This window comes from Mus caroli, chromosome 2 (assembly GCF_900094665.2).
Source record: "Mus caroli chromosome 2, CAROLI_EIJ_v1.1, whole genome shotgun sequence".
Lineage (NCBI taxonomy): Eukaryota > Metazoa > Chordata > Mammalia > Rodentia > Muridae > Mus > Mus caroli.
Genome location: NC_034571.1, coordinates 149,228,832 through 149,245,790, shown reverse-complemented (window position 1 = coordinate 149,245,790; position 16,959 = coordinate 149,228,832). Strand labels below are relative to the sequence as shown.

The window sequence follows — 16,959 nt, the reverse complement described above, 5'->3', positions numbered from 1 at the left end:
AACTAAGAGTGTGAGGGCTGATTTCTCTGCTAAACTATCAGCTCCTGGAGGCTGAAGACTGCTTCTCATGATAATCTCAGTATTTCCAAGTCCTACAGACTGCCAGGCACCCGGTATGCCGTGAATAAATACTTTACAACTAAATGGATGGAAAAACCAGTCCTGTCTGTGATGCCCTAGGGGACAGGAAGAAGTTGTAGGAATGGCACCTGTCTGTCTTCCGTTAAAAATAAAAGAGGGTATTTCTGAATAGGCTGTGTCGTGAAAGTGAATCATCTGTCACCCAAGTTAAAAGCATTAAAAAGCAATTATAAGGTTGACCAATGGTCCTAAATCCTTTGCCTAAGCCAGTATGTGCAGAGGTGGTAGCTCAGTGTAGAATTCGTTCCCTGGGTTTGGTGCACAGTACCTCTAAGCTCCTAAGCCTAAACTGAAAAAGCAAAGAGCTCTACAATGTGTAGTAGCCATCAATATATTGAATGCTCCAGTTTCATTTGAATTAGAATCCTTTAAAGACATTACTTTACAAAGAAGAAAACTAAGGACTAGAGTAGCTTACACATGGCCAATCTTGGACCCAAACCCAGTACACACAATAGACTTCACACTCCACTTAAAAGAATGAAATTAAATTGGTGTGAGGAGTGTATACATATGGAGGTCAGAGAAACACTTGCACTTAGTGTTAGCTAGAAAACATGTAGGTCCTGAAGATTGGATTTGGATCATCTTATCAGCCAGGCTCAGTGACAAGACTCTTTCTTTCTTTCTTTCTTTCTTTCTTTCTTTCTTTCTTTCTTTCTTTCTTCTTCCTTTTTTGGAGAATGTTGAAGAGGTGCATAACTCAGAATCACTCCTCTATAGACAGTAGTTTCATTTAAGTCTTTTGTGTGTCTGTCAACCTAAGTGTGAAACTCTTCAGTACGCGCAGAGGTGATGGCTTAGCGGAGAATTAATTCCCTGGGTTTGGTGCACAGAATCTCTAAGCCCTAACCCTACACTAAAGAAGCCAAGAGCCCTACAATGTGTAGTAGCCATCAATATACTGAATGTTCCAGAGCTTTTCCCTCCATGCTGGGAACTGAACCCCAAGCACTATTTTAGTGTTAAAAATAAACATACAGCTCGGAACTGCCATTCTCAAACGGATTACATTCTAGTGGAAAAAAAAAGTTAAGAACCATGATTTATCCCATTGAAAAGCAGAGGCACTGGAAAGAAAATAAAGCACAGAACAGGTATCTTGGTATCTTGAGAGGAATGTGTTCTGTATGCAGTGATCTCTCAAGGCCCAAATGAGAAACTGTAACAAGAAAACTAGATACAAAGACAGGATTGGAGCTCATATGTTAACAGGTAGCAGAAGCCAATCCAAAGGGCCTGTAGGCAACTGAAAGGGACCGCAGCACAGCTCTGAGTAGGGAAGTGATCTGACAAGCATTTTAACAGGATTGCTTTGCTGAAGATGATACTGGGTTATACCCGTTATACCCGCCTAAGCAGGGGTGAAGACAGGAGGAGGGGGAGGAGCTATGTAGGAGGATATTGCCATGCTCCAAATACAGAAAGAATGATAGCCAATAAGGTAACAGAGGTGGAGGTGCTAAGGAAAGAGTCAGTCTTGCCACAATTTGAAGTTAAAACCTATCAGAATTGCCAATGGATAAGCAGGTGTAGAGAAAGAGACATAGAGGCATTTGGCAAAATTCCCAATGACCAATGGGCAATCAGGGATTTGATGTGGTGAAGGACACCGCTCCTCCAGCTAAACTGTGAATCCCCTTATAGCCTCTGTGCCAGAAGCTGAATCTTTCTACACTTAAGCACAGTAGCAACTTTTCTGGCTTGTACTTGAACACTCAATTGAATGGGTAGGCCCATATTATACTGAGTTCTTTGTATGCACCGCACCAGTCTTTAAGCCTTCTAATATCCAAGTGAGGTGGTTATTTTCTGCATCTTACAAACCAAGAAATGGTTTATAAACTATTTCATACCTGTCACTCCAGGACTGGGGAAACAGAGGTAAGCTGGTGAGTCTGAGCTGGAGCCCCAGCTTCATATTAAGACCCCACCTACTCTGTGTATTGTGGTACATGCACATAAGTGTATGCCAGTGCACAGGCATGCAGAGGCCAGAGTAAACACAGATGACTTCCTCTGGTGTTCTATGCCCTCTTGCCTTGAGGCAGAGCCTTTTCACTGATCTAGAACCATTTTAGCTAGACTAGATGGTTACCTCTTGGGATCTGCTGGTCTCTGCCCTGCAATGCTGGAGTTACATGCACATGCAGCCAGCCATACCCAGTGCTAAGATTTGAACTCAGATCCACAAGTTGCACTGAACCAACTCCCAGCTCCCTAGACCCTATCTAAGAGAGAGAAAAAAAAAAAGGTTTTTAAGTAGGTGCGCACGCCCCTGCCCTGAGACAAATAACTGAAACTCAAACTTAAGTTTCATTGCAAGTTCTGACTTTAGTCACTTTACCAACAAATAAAATAGTGAATTGGCGGGCTGGAGAGATGGCTCAGTGGGTAAGAGCACCCGACTGCTCTTCCGAAGGTCCAGAGTTCAAATCCCAGCAACCACATGGTGGCTCACAACCACCCATAATGAGAGCTGACACCCTCTCCTGGTGCATCTGAAGACAGCTACAGTGTACTTAGATATAATAATAAATAAATCTTAAAAAAAATATAGTGAATTGGCAAGCTTTGTTCACTGTGGTCCCATGGTCGTGGGTCTTCAGCTACTCGTCGGCAGCGGGAATAAGATATACACCCAAATAGTCCTTTTAAAAAGAATACACGAAGATTCCCACCTATCCACTCAGAATCTACCAAGCATCGAGTTTTGCCCGGCACTGTTAAAAGCAAGCACAGAAATATCATTTAACACAACTCTTGCGAAGCAGATACCAGATGAGAAACTAAGCTGTTAAGTCCCTGGCTCCTGTTCTCACAATCAATACGTGGCCGGTTACAAGTCTGCACCCGCAATATCACTTCATACCCTAGGCTTTCCGCTCCCAGACAGACCTGTGAGCCTCCTGTCCCTGTCAGGGAAAAGGAACCTAGAAGTCGAAGAAAGTCTAGTGACAAGCTCAAAAGCTTTCATGATGCCAGGGGTGGCTCTCTGACAGGCCGTAGGCCGCCGGTACTACTCGAATGAATGGAGGAGGCCAGGCTCGGGCTCCGCGCTGCCCGGGCTCGCGCTCGGCCTTGCGGGGACCCGTAGTCCCACGTCGCACGCCCCACCACCAACCCTTCGGGTCCCCGGCACTTCACCAGCTCGCAGCCTCCGCCACACGCTCGACCCCGAAAGCGTCCGTGCCCATGCCCCTGCCCCGTAGGGGAGGGGAACCGCGCCTAGCCGGCACCCGTGTGGTCCGCACTACCCTCCCGCGGGCGACGCCCCGCTCCCCAAAGCGTGTCGGCCGCGGGGCCCCACTATTGAGCCATGCGCAACGCCTCACCCGGCGGCGCCATTCCTCCGAGCAGGTCCCACCGGAGCCCGAGCAGGCAGACTTCCGCTCCGGGAAGTGGCTCCAAGAGCGCGCCGGAGGGGACGCCAGGGACCCGCGGCACACGCCACTTGCCAGAATGGGCTCCCGGCAAAGGTCAGTCGCGGCGGTCCCGCTTGGCAGGGCCGTGCCCGGCAGCCGCAGTGTGGGGCAGTTGAGTCGCGGCGTGCGAACCTCACTCACGGGTCCTGCTTGCCAAGCCGCCCTCTCCCCCGCGCCGGGACCCACTTGGAACCGACCGCCTCTCAACCGCCCTGCTCACCGCCGCCACCGGGACCCGATTGGACCGGGTCTTGGGGCGGGCCTAAGACGGGGCCACCTCTGATTGGCCAGTGACAGTGACTGGCCGGACGCGTTGTCACTCACGGTTCTCTCCCGCAGCCCGGCCAATTTTAAAGCCGTGAAAAGGGTCCGGTTGGGAGGGGAGTGTTATCGTGACATTTGATTTTATCCACTTTGGGAAATTATGGTTAATGCATTACTTAGATTGTTAATAACTGACCGGTGAGTGAGGGTTTATCCAGTTTTCAAACCTGTGAGCTATACAGGTAACGGAGAGGAGCGTTTTAAAATGTTTGATTTTTTTTGGAAAATTTCATACAATATATTTTGATCATATTCATTTCCTTCCCCCAACACCTTCCATATCCTCCCCCAACTCCCTACACACTCAACTCATGCTCTGTTTTTCTCTTTCTAAAGTAAAAAACAAACTAAGCATGGAGTCCTGCCCTGGAGAGTGGTTGATATACCCAGTCACTCCACTGAAGAAAACGGATTTTCCCTCTCCCAGCAGCAATCAGTTATGAATAGTTTTGGCTACGGCTGGGTCTTTTGTGCCCACTCCCCCTTCTCTGTGTTTTGTATGGCTTGAGCTTTTGTGGGTCTTGTGAATACTGACACAACCCCTGAAAAACTGCTTATTGGAAGCCGTTTATCACCCCTGGCTCTTAAACAATCTTTCTCCTCTTCCACATAGATCCACGCCCATGAGCCCTGAGGTAAAGGGAGTGCTGTAAACATCCCATTTAGGGCTGAGTGTCCCAAGATCTCTTATTCTCTGTGTGTTGACCAGGTTTGGGTCTCCGTGTTAATTGCAGTCTACTCCAGGAAGGATTGAAGGATGCGCTGGTCTGCAAATTTAACAGACTCAAAAATGGAAGCCAGAACTAATGTGTAGCTCCGATTACCGAGCTCACAATATAGACAGAAAGAGTACTGAGCACCCTACATATGTTATCTTATTTACTCTTTATTATTATTCTGTGAAGTGTTACTTTTAATACTTTGAAAGGAAGGAAATATTTCGGCCCATGCGTTCTGATGACAGCCTAGATGTGTGCTAATTAACTATTGTGAACATGCAGAACTTTGCAATACAGTAATGCTGCTTCTCTTCAGTATCGCTCCAGAGGTTATTCAGCTATGTAGCGGGGAGTCGGACCACTCCTCCGTACAGTAGTCACTAGCCCTCTGCAGTAATTTCTCTTTGAACTTAGCCCAATTAAGTAAAATTTAAGTTTCAGCTCCTTAGCTATACTATGCTTCAGATCAGCTGATGCTGGGCTCAGGGTAGCGGGTGGATCATGCACCGAGTAATTTGAAATCACAGGACAGATATTTTCATTATCCCAGAAAGTAATATTGGGTAGTGCTGAACTAGGATCTATTTAAAGAACTCTACCAGTTCAGTAATAAGACAAGCCAGTGATGTGCTAGAGAGGGAGCCAGCTGTTAAGTTTTTTGGAATTTTTGCAAATAGCTATTTAGGACATTAAATTATACAGTCATGAAGTGAAAGAAAATATGCTGGAAATTAAAGTCTTCATTTCCTGCTCTTACCACATGTTAGCAGTGTCTCAGCATTTGTCTTGTCATTGCCTAGATGTATGTAATACCTCATTGTTGGAGATGGTTCTAACGCTTTGATTCAATCTGCCTGTCCAAACGCTAAAGGTCCTTGTCCACAGTTGGTTTCAATCAACCAATATCAATCAGTAAAGATGCCAGCAGCCAATGGCTGGGGAACGGGAGTCAGGTGGGACCCTTAGAGATGCTATGGCTAGGACACAGGGGCACAGAAGATTGCCAGGATGTGGTGGGAGACGGAAGGGGAGAGCTTCAGGAGAGAGGGCCCACTGGCCATGTGAGAATTTGGGTGGGTAGTCGCTGGCCAGTTTCCCGATTGGGCCTTGGGTAGCAGAGGAAGGCTTAGGAGTGCCCAACCTTTGAGGTAGCCAAGGCATTTTAAAAAGAAGCTAATGTGTGTGTGTCTCATTTGTGAATCCAAAGATAGCAAAGACAGCAGGTGCACTGGTGTAATCCGCAGGGAGCCAAAGCCACATAGCCAGAATCCACCACTATACCTCACTGCTGGAAAGTGATATGTAACCACAGTCTTTTCTCCCCTTGCCCTTGTTGCCAGATAATAACTCTGAGATTTAATTATTTATGAATATGTCTAGGCCATAAGCGTGGGCTTGTTTCCTGACTAGCTCGTAATTTATGTAACCCATTTATTCTATTCTATTCTACCTCTCCTCACTTTCATAGTCTGTCTCCTTAGAGTCTGAGTGTCTAACTTCCTATGTTTGACTAACTCCCAGAGAACCTAGCTCTCAACCAGAACTCCCACTTCTGATTTCCTATCTTTTTTGAATAGGCCATCAGCTTTTTATTGATGCTTCCACACAGTACGCAAGATTCCCTCTACCGAGATAAAATAGAATATCTACCACTACACAGTTTGTTTCCAAAGGTATCATTTGTAGCTTGATTTCTGGCCATGATTTTGGAATATTTACACTATAAAATTGGCATACATGGCAAAGCAAGCTTGGTTTATTGTTTCATTATTATCTCAACCTAATGAAGGAAAAAAGGTTAATAGAAGTTAACTTTTAAAATGTGTCCCAGCTGGTATGATGGTTCATACCTGTGATACCCAGCACTTATGAAACCGTGGCAGGTGGACATGATGTTCAGTGTTACCCTCAGCCATAGCATGAATTTGCCACCAACCATGGCTGCCATAAACAAAGTGCTATGTCTGCAGGATTTGCATTGTGAGTAGTTTGACCGTGGCTTCATTGTTGCAGTTATGTCTTTCCTACTGGTGTAAATGAAAAGAGCCATTAGGTTCACTTAAGAATTCCACGTGGGCTGGGCTCAATGGTAGAGCACTTGCCTGGTGTGCCTCAGACCCTGGCTTAGATCGCTAGCATTGAAGAAAAAGGAAATAAACTGTTTTGTTTGTTTGTTTTTGAAGATTTATTTATTTATTTCATGTATTTGAGTACACTGTAGCTGTCTTCAGACACACCAGAAGAGGGCATTGGATCCCTACTACAGATGGTTGTGAGCCACCATGTGGTTGCTGGGAATTGAACTCAGGACCTCTGGAAGAGCAGTCGGTGCTCTTAACTGCTGAGCCATCTCTCCAGCCCCTGTTTGTTTGTTTGCTTGCTTGCTTGTTTTTTTTTTTTTTTTTTTTTTAACAAACTCTCAGTTGTTCAATTTTACCAATGAAGACTCGGGAGCCAGGTGCTGGAGGGAAAGCCTACTGGCTAGAGAGGCAGAGACCAGATGCTGGGGGAAAGCCTACTGGCTAGAGAGGCAGAGACCAGGTGCTGGGGGAAAGCCTACTGGCTAGAGAGGCAGAGAAAGCACTTCCTCTTCAGGTGACTTCCCAGCAGGAATGTTCTGCTCAAAAAAACAAAAACCAAACCAAAACAAAACAAAAAACCTTTAAACCGAGTGTCCCTCCCTTCTACTTCCTGTGCATCTCTCTAGCCATCCTCCTGACTCCCTCTTACTATGTTTTTCTTTTTCTTTTCTTTTCGAGATTATTTTTGTTATGTCTAAAGCTTTCTGCCTGCTTGTATACCTGTGTGCCAGAAGCAGACACCAGCTCTCATTATAGATGGTTGTAAGCCACCATAGGGTGGCCCGGGATTAAACTCAGGACTTCTGGAAGAGCAGCCAGTGCTCTTAACCTCCAAGCCATCTCTCCAGCTGTATGTTTTTTTCTTAATAATCCTATGTCTACTTCCTGTCAACTGGTTGCTTGTTCCACTTCTCAAACTTATTTAATCATCTTTATAATATTCAAGCAGAAAGATCCTGGATTAAAGATGTATGCTAAGCCTGAGCCACACCACAACTGAAAAAAGTTTTTTCCAGTAAATAACAGAATCTCAGGAATCACAGTGTGTGATCAAATATCCTGCAGCAAGATACATGTTCACATGTATGAACACACACGCGCGCGCACTCACACACAAAATCAAGCTACATTTGGAGAATCTGTTGCTGAAACATATAAACAGCTAGGTATGGTGGTTGATGCCTTTAGTTCCAGCGCCTGGGAGGCAGATAGCTGTGATTTTGAGGGCAGCCTAGTCTACATGGTAAATTCCAGCACAGCCAGAGCTACATAGTGAGACTCTGTCTCAGAAAACAACAATAACAAAAATCATATGCCACCAATATACTACAAAGAGACTAGAAAAAAAAAAAAAAAAAAAAAACATGGGCAAGAAAATTTTAATAGACTCCCAGTCAAAGAAAATGTAGGAATCAGGTGGGGGTGGGGGTGGGGCTGGGGCTGGTGAGATTGCTCAGGGGTTAAGAGCAGTGACTTTTCTTCCAGAGGTCTTGAGTTCTATTCCCAGCAACCACGTGGTGGCTCACAACCATCCTTAATGGGATCTGATGCCCTCTTTTGGTGTGTGTGTGAAGAGAGCGACAGTGTACTCACATACGTAAAATAAATAAAGTTTTAAAGAGAGAGAGAGAACGAAAGAAAGAAAGAAAGAAAATGTAGGAACCAGAAATAAACACAGGAGCTGGGCGGTGGTGGCACATACCTTTAATCCCAGCACTCAGGAGGCAGAGGCAGGTGGATTTCTGAGTTCGAGGCCAGCCTGGTCTACAGAGTGAGTTCCAGGACAGCCAGGGCTACACAGAGAAACCCTGTCTCGAAAAACCAAAACAAAAAACAAACAAACAAAAACAAACAGAAATAAACACAGGAAACATGATCAACATTGCAGATTAAAAGATGGACAGACACTGCTAAGCATCCACTCACAGGCAACAAAGTCCAACCCTGTCAAACATGGACAAGGATATGAAGCAACTGAGCGCCTGTACACTGCTAGTAGAAATCTAACACAGAGTTTGGAAATATACGTATTTCCATCTTCCAAAGTTTCTTTAAAAGACTTACATTTTCTTAAAAACAACTATACAATTCAACCATACCACTCATAGAGTGTTTGTTTCTGAAAACTCTTATTAGGGACAGGAAAGATGCCTCAGCAGTTAGGGCACTGGCTGATCTTGCAGAGAGCCTGGGTTTGATTCCGGGTACCCATATGGTGGCTCACAATTGTTAACTCCAGTTCCAAGAGATCAGATGTTCCCTTCTGGCCCCCTGCAGGCATTAGGCGTGCATGTGATACAGAGACATAGATGCAGGCAGACATACTTTCATACACATTAAAAAACAAAAAACAAACCACCAACTTTGGAGGTTGGGATGATGACTCCACAGTTAAGGACCCTGACTGCTCTTCAGAGGACTCTGGGTCCATTCCCAGCATCACCTGCCTGCTCACAACTCTTAGATCCAGTGTCCTCTTCCGCCCTCTGCAGGCACCATGCAGGCTTGTCGTACACAAACATATACGCAAGTAAAACACCTATACGTATAAAAAAATTTTAATCTTTAAAAACAATTACATAAATAAAACTTTTTATTAAGGAAATCTATGTATACAGAATAAGTTTCAAGTTTATTGAAGAATTTCTCAAAATTGAGCTATGAGATTCTCTTTATGAAACATGAGGAAAAAAGAATGTCACTGTGTTTAATGGTTGATCTTCACTGTCAGCTTGTTTGGACTGAGAATCACCATGGAACCCCTCCTCCGGGTGTCTATGAGGGTGTTCCCAGAAATCTCTACCCGAAGAGGAAGGCTCACCTTGAACTTAGATGGCACAAACATTCACTGCTCTCCGCTCCTCAGTGTGGACACCTGGGACCACTTGCCTCGCCCTCCATGTCTCCCTGCCAAGATGGACTGAACCGAGAACAAACCTTTCCTTCCTTAAGAGGCTTTGCTGCCTCAGCAGGGGACTCCAACAGTGCAGCTGCACCAGCGGGATCTTTAAAGAGAGACACACTGGAGGTCTTCTCTCTGTTGGCACCCGTTCCATCCTTTCCCTTCCCTCAGAGGAAATGCCAGCCCTTCAGACTGAAGTGTTCCCTGACTTCTCTTCAGAATTTTACCATGTGTTGATAATGTTGAGAAATGTTTTCAGTCCAGCAAGATGCTCAGTGGGTAAAGGCATTTGCTACCAGTTCTGATCACCCGAGTTCAATACCTGCAAGCCACAGGGCAGAAAGAGAGAACTAACTCTCCCAGTCTGTCCCCAGACCCCTACCCATACACACCATAGCACACAGGCACCCACACATACACATGTACAAAATAAATAAAGAATTATGATATTAAAAAGCATATCAGTTTTGTATGTTTCTTATAATTTAAATGGAAGTTATTGAATACTTTTACAAATGACTTTTCAAAAAATATTTTTTTAAAGAAATGGAGTCTTTTTTTTAAGATTTTTTTTTTATTTTAAAAATTTATTTAATGTATGAGTGATCTGCTGGACCAGAAGAGGGAATCAGATCCACTTATAAATGATTGGGAGACACCATGTGGTCGCTAGGAATTGAACTCAGGACTTCTGGAAGAGCAGCTACAGCTCTTAACCGCTGAGCCATCTGATCAGCCCCAGAGTCTTTCTATATAGCCCAGGCTGGCCTCCAACTCCCATTTTAAGTTCCCAGCTGTTGAGATTGCTGACATCAGCTACCTTGCTTGACCCGACTCATTTTCCTTGCTGTATAGTACTTCACTGTGTGACCATATAAGTTTATCTGTTCTGCTAATGCTAAGTCGTCAGCTGTCTCAAGGTTTTTTTTTTTAATCTTTGTTTGTTTGTTTACCATGGTGACCACTTCTGTGAAATTCTCATATATTCCTCCCCATCCCCTGGCACACATGTATAAGTTTTACCAGATGTTTTCCTAGATGTAGAATAGTGAGCCATACAATATATACACTTTAAACTTTACTACATAATGATAAATTGTTGCCAAAGTAATTGTACTAATGTATACTTCCAACTGCAATTTATAGGATTTTTTTGTTCCATGTTATTGTCAGTACTTAATATTTATTAAAATTTTAAGCAAGATGGACAGCTTAAAAATGGAACTTTTTTTTCCAAAAGCTATCTATACTTTATAGATATTTGTCTTTAATCCACGTTTTTCTCCAATTTTGCGATATTTGTGTATGTGTGTTTATGGTATATGCACATACATTACATATATATCACTCTTTTTTATTATTATTATTATATGTAAGTACACTGTAGCTGTCTTCAGACACTCCAGAAGAGGGCATCAGATCTCATTATGGATGGTTGTGAGCCACCATGTGGTTGCTGGGATTTGAACTCAGGACCTTTGGAAGAGCAGTCAGTGCTCTTAACCGCTGAGCCATCTCTCCAGTCCCATATATATCACTCTTACAAAAACATTATTTTAATAAAACTTGGATCACAATATACTGCTGCTCAGAAACTTCCTTGTTTTGTCTTTTTGTTCTATTTTGTTTGAGCTGAGGGGTCTCACTTCATAGCCCGAGCCAGCCTGATCTCATGGCAGTCCTGTTTCATCATCCAGAGAGCAGGGATTACCATGTGCAGGTCACTGTTCTTGTCTGCTGAAAAACATCCGAAGCAGCCTGTGATCCTTGCCTGCAGGGAGCCTACATCTTAGCAGAAGAAACGATTAAACACTAAACATTGTAAATAACTGAATTGGAGGTGTGGGATGTAGCTCATTGGTAGAGTGCCTGCCGAGAATAAACTATACTCTGCCTTAGTACCTTGCACTGCAAAAATATGTGAATTAATAAACTAGTCAATTAATTAGGCTGAGGTATAACTAGGCTGGGGTACAGTCTGTGCTTAGCACGTATGAAGCCCCAACTTGCCCCAGCATGAATAAATGAATAACCAGATGCTATACTGGAAGGAATTATAAGCTACAGGACAAAAACAACCCAAGCAAAGGTGGGACTGTTGTACCGCAGTGTGTTCTCATTCGCCTACCTATCCGTCACTCCCACAGGAGACTGACATTATCTTGGGTGCTGGTGATGTATCGGGGACAAGATGTCTGATAGACCGCACAGTACATCAACAAATACTGTGGAAGCAAAGTCACTGGACCAGGGTGGGGAGAGGCTACCCAGTCTAGATTGATGATCAATAAAAGCTTCTTTGAGAAGGGGACACGTGGGGTTTTCAACAGGTTGCTATGAAAGAGGTGCTTGTATAAAACTAATTTTTTGAATTCCCTCTCTTGTTCCTAGGGCCAGTGGTACAGAAGAAGTAGTGATCCCCTGTGCTTCTGACAGTGACTCAGGGAGTGTAGACCTACAGCTGAGCAACTTAGACGACGTTCAAAAGGGTGGAGCTAGTGTTGAATTCACAGGTGAAAGGGGAAAGGATGGGGATTTTAAAACAGTGAATGGAGAGAAAGAGTTTTGCCCTGTTTTCCCATACTAGGAGTTGAGCCCAGGACTTCTCATAAATGCTAGGTAAATGCTCTGTCACCTAGCTACACCCTAGACTTCTCTTTTAAAGTGCAGCTAACAGAACTTACTGCTTTTGTGGAGCACCAGGTTCGAGTCCCAGACCCACATAGTAGTTCACCCCATCTGTTATCCAGTTCCAGGGGATCCAATCCCCTCTTCTAACTTCATTGGATACTGCATGCACATAGTGTACAGACACAAATGCAGACAAAGCATGTTTACATATAAAATAAAAATAAATAAATCTCAAAAAAAGAGAGAAGAGAAAGAGAGAGAGAGAGAGAGTCAGTCCTACCAGGAGCTACTGAGTAGCCCTTAGTCAGATCTTGATGATGATTAATTTGGTTCATGATGTTAAAACTTTGAGGGATTCCAACAAAGGAAAGACAGGTGGGGCTGACAGCTGGGAGTCTTTATGATGAAGGTGGGATCTGAATCGGCCTGCAGAACAATTATTCTGCATTCAGCAAACAGGAATTGAGTACAGGAGGAGGTGCTGAATATACAGCAGTATATTCAGTAACCACTGTATATTATAACCAGCATCCATGGTCCCTGACATCTGTGGCTGGCACAGTACAGCAAAGAGAGAGACCTTACAAAGCACAGTAACTAGGGCAATTGTGAGGTGTGGTGAGCACTGTGGGAGAATTAAACAGGAGGCTGAGACAACAAGGAAGAGATATGGGAACCCTGCTGTCAATGGTCCTTGCCAGCAGTTTTAGGAAGCGGCTAAAGACAACCCCCGGGGAGAAGAGGAGGGAAGAGTAAGCTGAAGAGATAGAAATGGTGCGAGCTAGGAAAGGCCAGCCATGCCTGGGGATCACAGTCAGTCAGCAGAGTCTATGTCCTGCTGTGTCCCAACGTGATCAGACTCCTTGTAGATGCAGCAGTGAACAGCATAGGTACCATGTACTTAGAGATATACAGCCAGAGTTATGTGTAACCCAGGTGATGGTGTGTGGAGGCCAGAGTACTTGATATCCCATGGTTCATTATGGGCCAAAAGGCATTTGGAGCTGAGACCTGAAGAGTGGGGCGGAGTCGGCAAGGCAGAGAGAGGAAACAATGTGTGGGAGGAAGGGGAGATGGAGGCAGAGTGAACAACCTATGTCCTGACCAAAGGAAGTAAGTGGTGACTTTAATTACATTGTAATTAGTAGATAACATTGTAGTTAGTGGAGGACATTCCCAGCTGAGACCTTCAGGGGACCAAAGAGAATACAAAATCAGGGTTGCAATTCTCAGGGTCCTTTTAATCTTTTCAATTTGTCGGGAGAGCAATGTTGGATGTGTGCTGGCTTACACACTGTGTAGCAACTCTTTGAATTGAGTCTTAAAAAGTTTTTTTAATTAATTAATTAATTAATTAATTACGTATACAGCATTCTGCCGGCATGTACACCTGTATTCCAGAAGAGGGCACCAGACCCCATTACAGATGGTTGTGAGCCACCACGTGGTTGCTGGGAATTGAACTCAGGACCTCTGGAAGAGCAGTCAGTGCTCTTAACCTCTGAGCCATCTCTCCAGCCCTTAAAAAGTTTTTATGACTAAGTCCAGACTGCAGGAGCGTCAATTATTTGGGAAATGCTGATTTTTTTCCTCTATAAGGCCATCTATTGCATCATTGAACTTGTTCTCTGAGGACAACTGGGATAGCTTAGGATAAGCTTCTACACCTCCTTAGAGCATCCGAGGGAAAGCAGCCTCTGTGATGCTTGTGTAGGTTTTTTGGTATCATCATTGGAAAGGTCTAGAATTCCAGGTCCTGGGCCACATACCAGAAGCAGCAGATGCCCTGGATTTTTAAGTTGAAAGTTGATTGTGAAAATTTAATGTTAGTTTTGATCTATGGTACTCTGAATTAAAATGGAAAGATTTTTAGAAATTATCTTCCTGACAAGATCTGTGGGATTGCTGTGACCTAAGGACATACTGGCCTCTTACAAAACGTAAACCATTTGCTTATTCACGTTCAGACTATTGGAGAAGGTTCTGGGAACACTGGTCAATGATCAACTGAGGCATTCAGACTTGAGACTTTTTGTTTGTTTGTTTGTTTGTTTGTTTGTTTAAAGATTTATTTATTTATTATATGTAAGTACATGTAGCTGTGTTCAGACACACCAGAAGAGGGCATCAGATCTCATTATGAATGGTTGTGAGCCACCATGTGGTTGCTGGGATTTGAACTCAGGACCTTTGGAAGAGCAGTCAGTGCTCTTACCCACTGAGCCATCTCGCCAGCCCAGACTTGAGACTTTAAAGGTTATTATCTTTACCATTTTGTTACTGCTCTGGCCTACAGGTCCTTGTGGCTAGGAGGCTCTGAGACACTTTACAGTTGAGGAAACCGTGAGAGTTGGGGGAGGGCAGGGTCGTGGCCCATGCAGGTGCTTTGCACCACTCGGCATCATCATGTCACCGCCCACGGAGGCTTCAGCAGTGTCTTTCTTTTGGTGTTAGATTCGGACATCGCTGACATCCCGATGCTCCCTCAGGAGTCCCTTCCAGATAACCTCAGGTTACTTACTGTCCAGGAGCCCCTCAGTGAGACCAGCATTGAGAGACTGGTCCAGTCCATCCAGGAAGTTTTACATGGTGAGCTAAAGGTATGTACGGCAGTCTTAATGGACAATCCCATTTATTCCCTATAATAAAAAATATTTTCAACACTTCATTTTAGTGCAAATACTTTATGGGTTATAAAATGTATTTTTATCCTTATAATTTGTATATTTATAAATCATTAAATTTATATATTAATTGTATTTATAATAAATAAAATGAATATTAGAGCCATAATAAAAGTTAGTGTTTAATCTTCGCTAATCCCTTTCTTCTCATAACCACTATTAGCATTTTCTATCCCTACAAATGACTCTAATTACAGAAAGAACAGTCATGCATGTTCTAGGTGAGTAACTATAGCTTTGTACTGTCCCGTTTACTGGTTATCTGGTGTGTCATTGTTGGGGTGACCCAGTCCTCGTCCTGTGAGGATGTAAGAACCCTTGACCTGAGGGAAGGGAAGGCACCTCTGAGGAAGCTACCTCTGAACTCAGGTCTGAGGGATAAAAGAAGAAAGGGAAAGCTAGAGTTGGGGGCATGGCGTACTGCAGAAGTAGTCAGAGAGGACACAGCAGACTCCCAACACTTAAGTCATGGTGACAGAGGGGGACAGTGATACAAAGGAAATACAGGCATGCACACACAGAGCTGGACCTTGAAAACTGGAGTAAGACTACATAGGGACTCTATGTAGTCTTGACTATCTTAGAACTCATATAGATAGACCAGGCTGGTTGAACTCAAAGATCTACCTGCCTCTGTTTCCCGAGAATTTCTGTCTTTAACTTAAAGCAAACATAAATGACTAAGTAGAATATGAGAAAGCAAGTGCTGGAGGCTACAGAGATGGCTCAGCAACTAAGAGCACTGGCCACTCTTGCCAAGGACCCAGGCTCAGTTCTTGGTACACAAATGGCATCTCCCAACAGTCCATAACTCCACTCCCAGGATCTGACATCCTCTTCTGACCTCTGAGGGCACTTGGCATACACATGGTACATATACCCACATACAGGCAAACTATTCATACATAATAATCACACATTTTAAAAAGAAAACAACGCCCTAATTTGTTTAACACTACCCTGCCATTAGCCATTAGATTCTTTCCGGTTTATTCTTTTCTTTTAGTTCATTGATAAATATTCTTAGGTATCTACTTCTCTATACCCCATAAGTAATTCTTAGATACACCAATAAATGACTCAAGCAGTATGTGTCTATGTTCCTGTGTGTGTCGTGTTCATATGTGTATGCGTGCACATGGAGGCCAGAGGTGGATGCTAAGTGTTTTTCTTAGTCTCTTCCCACCTTACTTTTGAGGCAGGCTCTCTCAGTGACATTTAGCTCACCGCTTTCACTAGACTGACTGGATAGCAAGTCCCAAGAGTCTGCAGCCTGCCTGCCGTGCAGCATTTACATGGCTGCTGGGATCTGAACTCAGGTTCTCTTGCTTTCACAGTGTCCTAGTTACTTTTCTGTTTCTGTGATAAAAACCCTGCCCAAAACAAATTACAAAAGAGAGCATTTAGCTGGACTTATGGTTTCAGAGGGTTACAGTACATCAGCCAAGCAAAGACAGGGGGCAGAAATGGTGGAAAGCTCACAACTTGGTCTGAAAGCAGAAGGCAGAGAGTGCGCCCTGGGGATGGTGTGGGCTTTTGAAACTTCCAGGCCCATCTCTAGTAGCACACCTCCTCCAACTGCTACTTCCTAATCCTTTCCATAGTTCCAAAACCTGGGGACCAAGTATTCAAACATATAAGCCTCTGGCGGCCATTCTCACTCAAACCACCAGACGCAGCTGGCACTGTCCCAATAGTTTCTGTAAGTGCCATTGTCAAGCTTTCAATAGATTCTACTAAGTTGTCTACCCAGCCTATAAAGCAGTGGTTCTCAACCTGTGGGTCGGGACCCATTTGGGTTCAAGTATCAGATATTCTGTATATCAGATATTTATATTATGGTTCATAACAGTAGCAAAATTGCTGTTATGAAGTAACAACAAAATAATTTTGTTTGGGAGTCACCATAACATGAGGAACTGTATTAAAGGGTTATAGCATTAGAAAGGTTGAGAACCACTGATATAAAGTGGATTTGTATTGTCACAGAAGAAAATTAGATGGTAGCTGCTTATGACTGTCCAAAATCAGCATTTTTTTTTTTTTTTTTTT

General features: G+C 43.8%; 2 protein-coding genes across 8 annotated transcripts in view; one reads left to right on the top strand and one right to left on the bottom strand.

Moving 5' to 3' along the window:
* The window catches only part of Rpn2 (ribophorin II), a 47,680-nt gene extending 43,903 nt beyond the window's left edge, over positions 1–3,777 (bottom strand). The window contains exon 1 of one of the 2 annotated variants that reach the window (XM_021156957.2): positions 3,477–3,777. In XM_021156957.2, coding sequence (XP_021012616.1) covers positions 3,477–3,489 — 13 coding nt within the window. In that variant the 5' untranslated portion in view covers positions 3,490–3,777. The remainder of the gene's footprint in view (positions 1–3,476) is intronic. The other variant, XM_021156958.2, reaches the window with a different exon arrangement.
* Mroh8 (maestro heat like repeat family member 8) overlaps positions 3,255–16,959 on the top strand; it is a 73,917-nt gene continuing 60,212 nt past the window's right edge. For 5 of the 6 annotated variants that reach the window (XM_021156954.1, XM_021156952.1, XM_021156951.1 and 2 more), the window contains exons 1-3: positions 3,255–3,620; positions 11,984–12,105; positions 14,678–14,823. In XM_021156954.1, coding sequence (XP_021012613.1) covers positions 3,337–3,620; positions 11,984–12,105; positions 14,678–14,823 — 552 coding nt within the window. In that variant the 5' untranslated portion in view covers positions 3,255–3,336. The remainder of the gene's footprint in view (positions 3,621–11,983; positions 12,106–14,677; positions 14,824–16,959) is intronic. The other variant, XM_021156956.1, reaches the window with a different exon arrangement.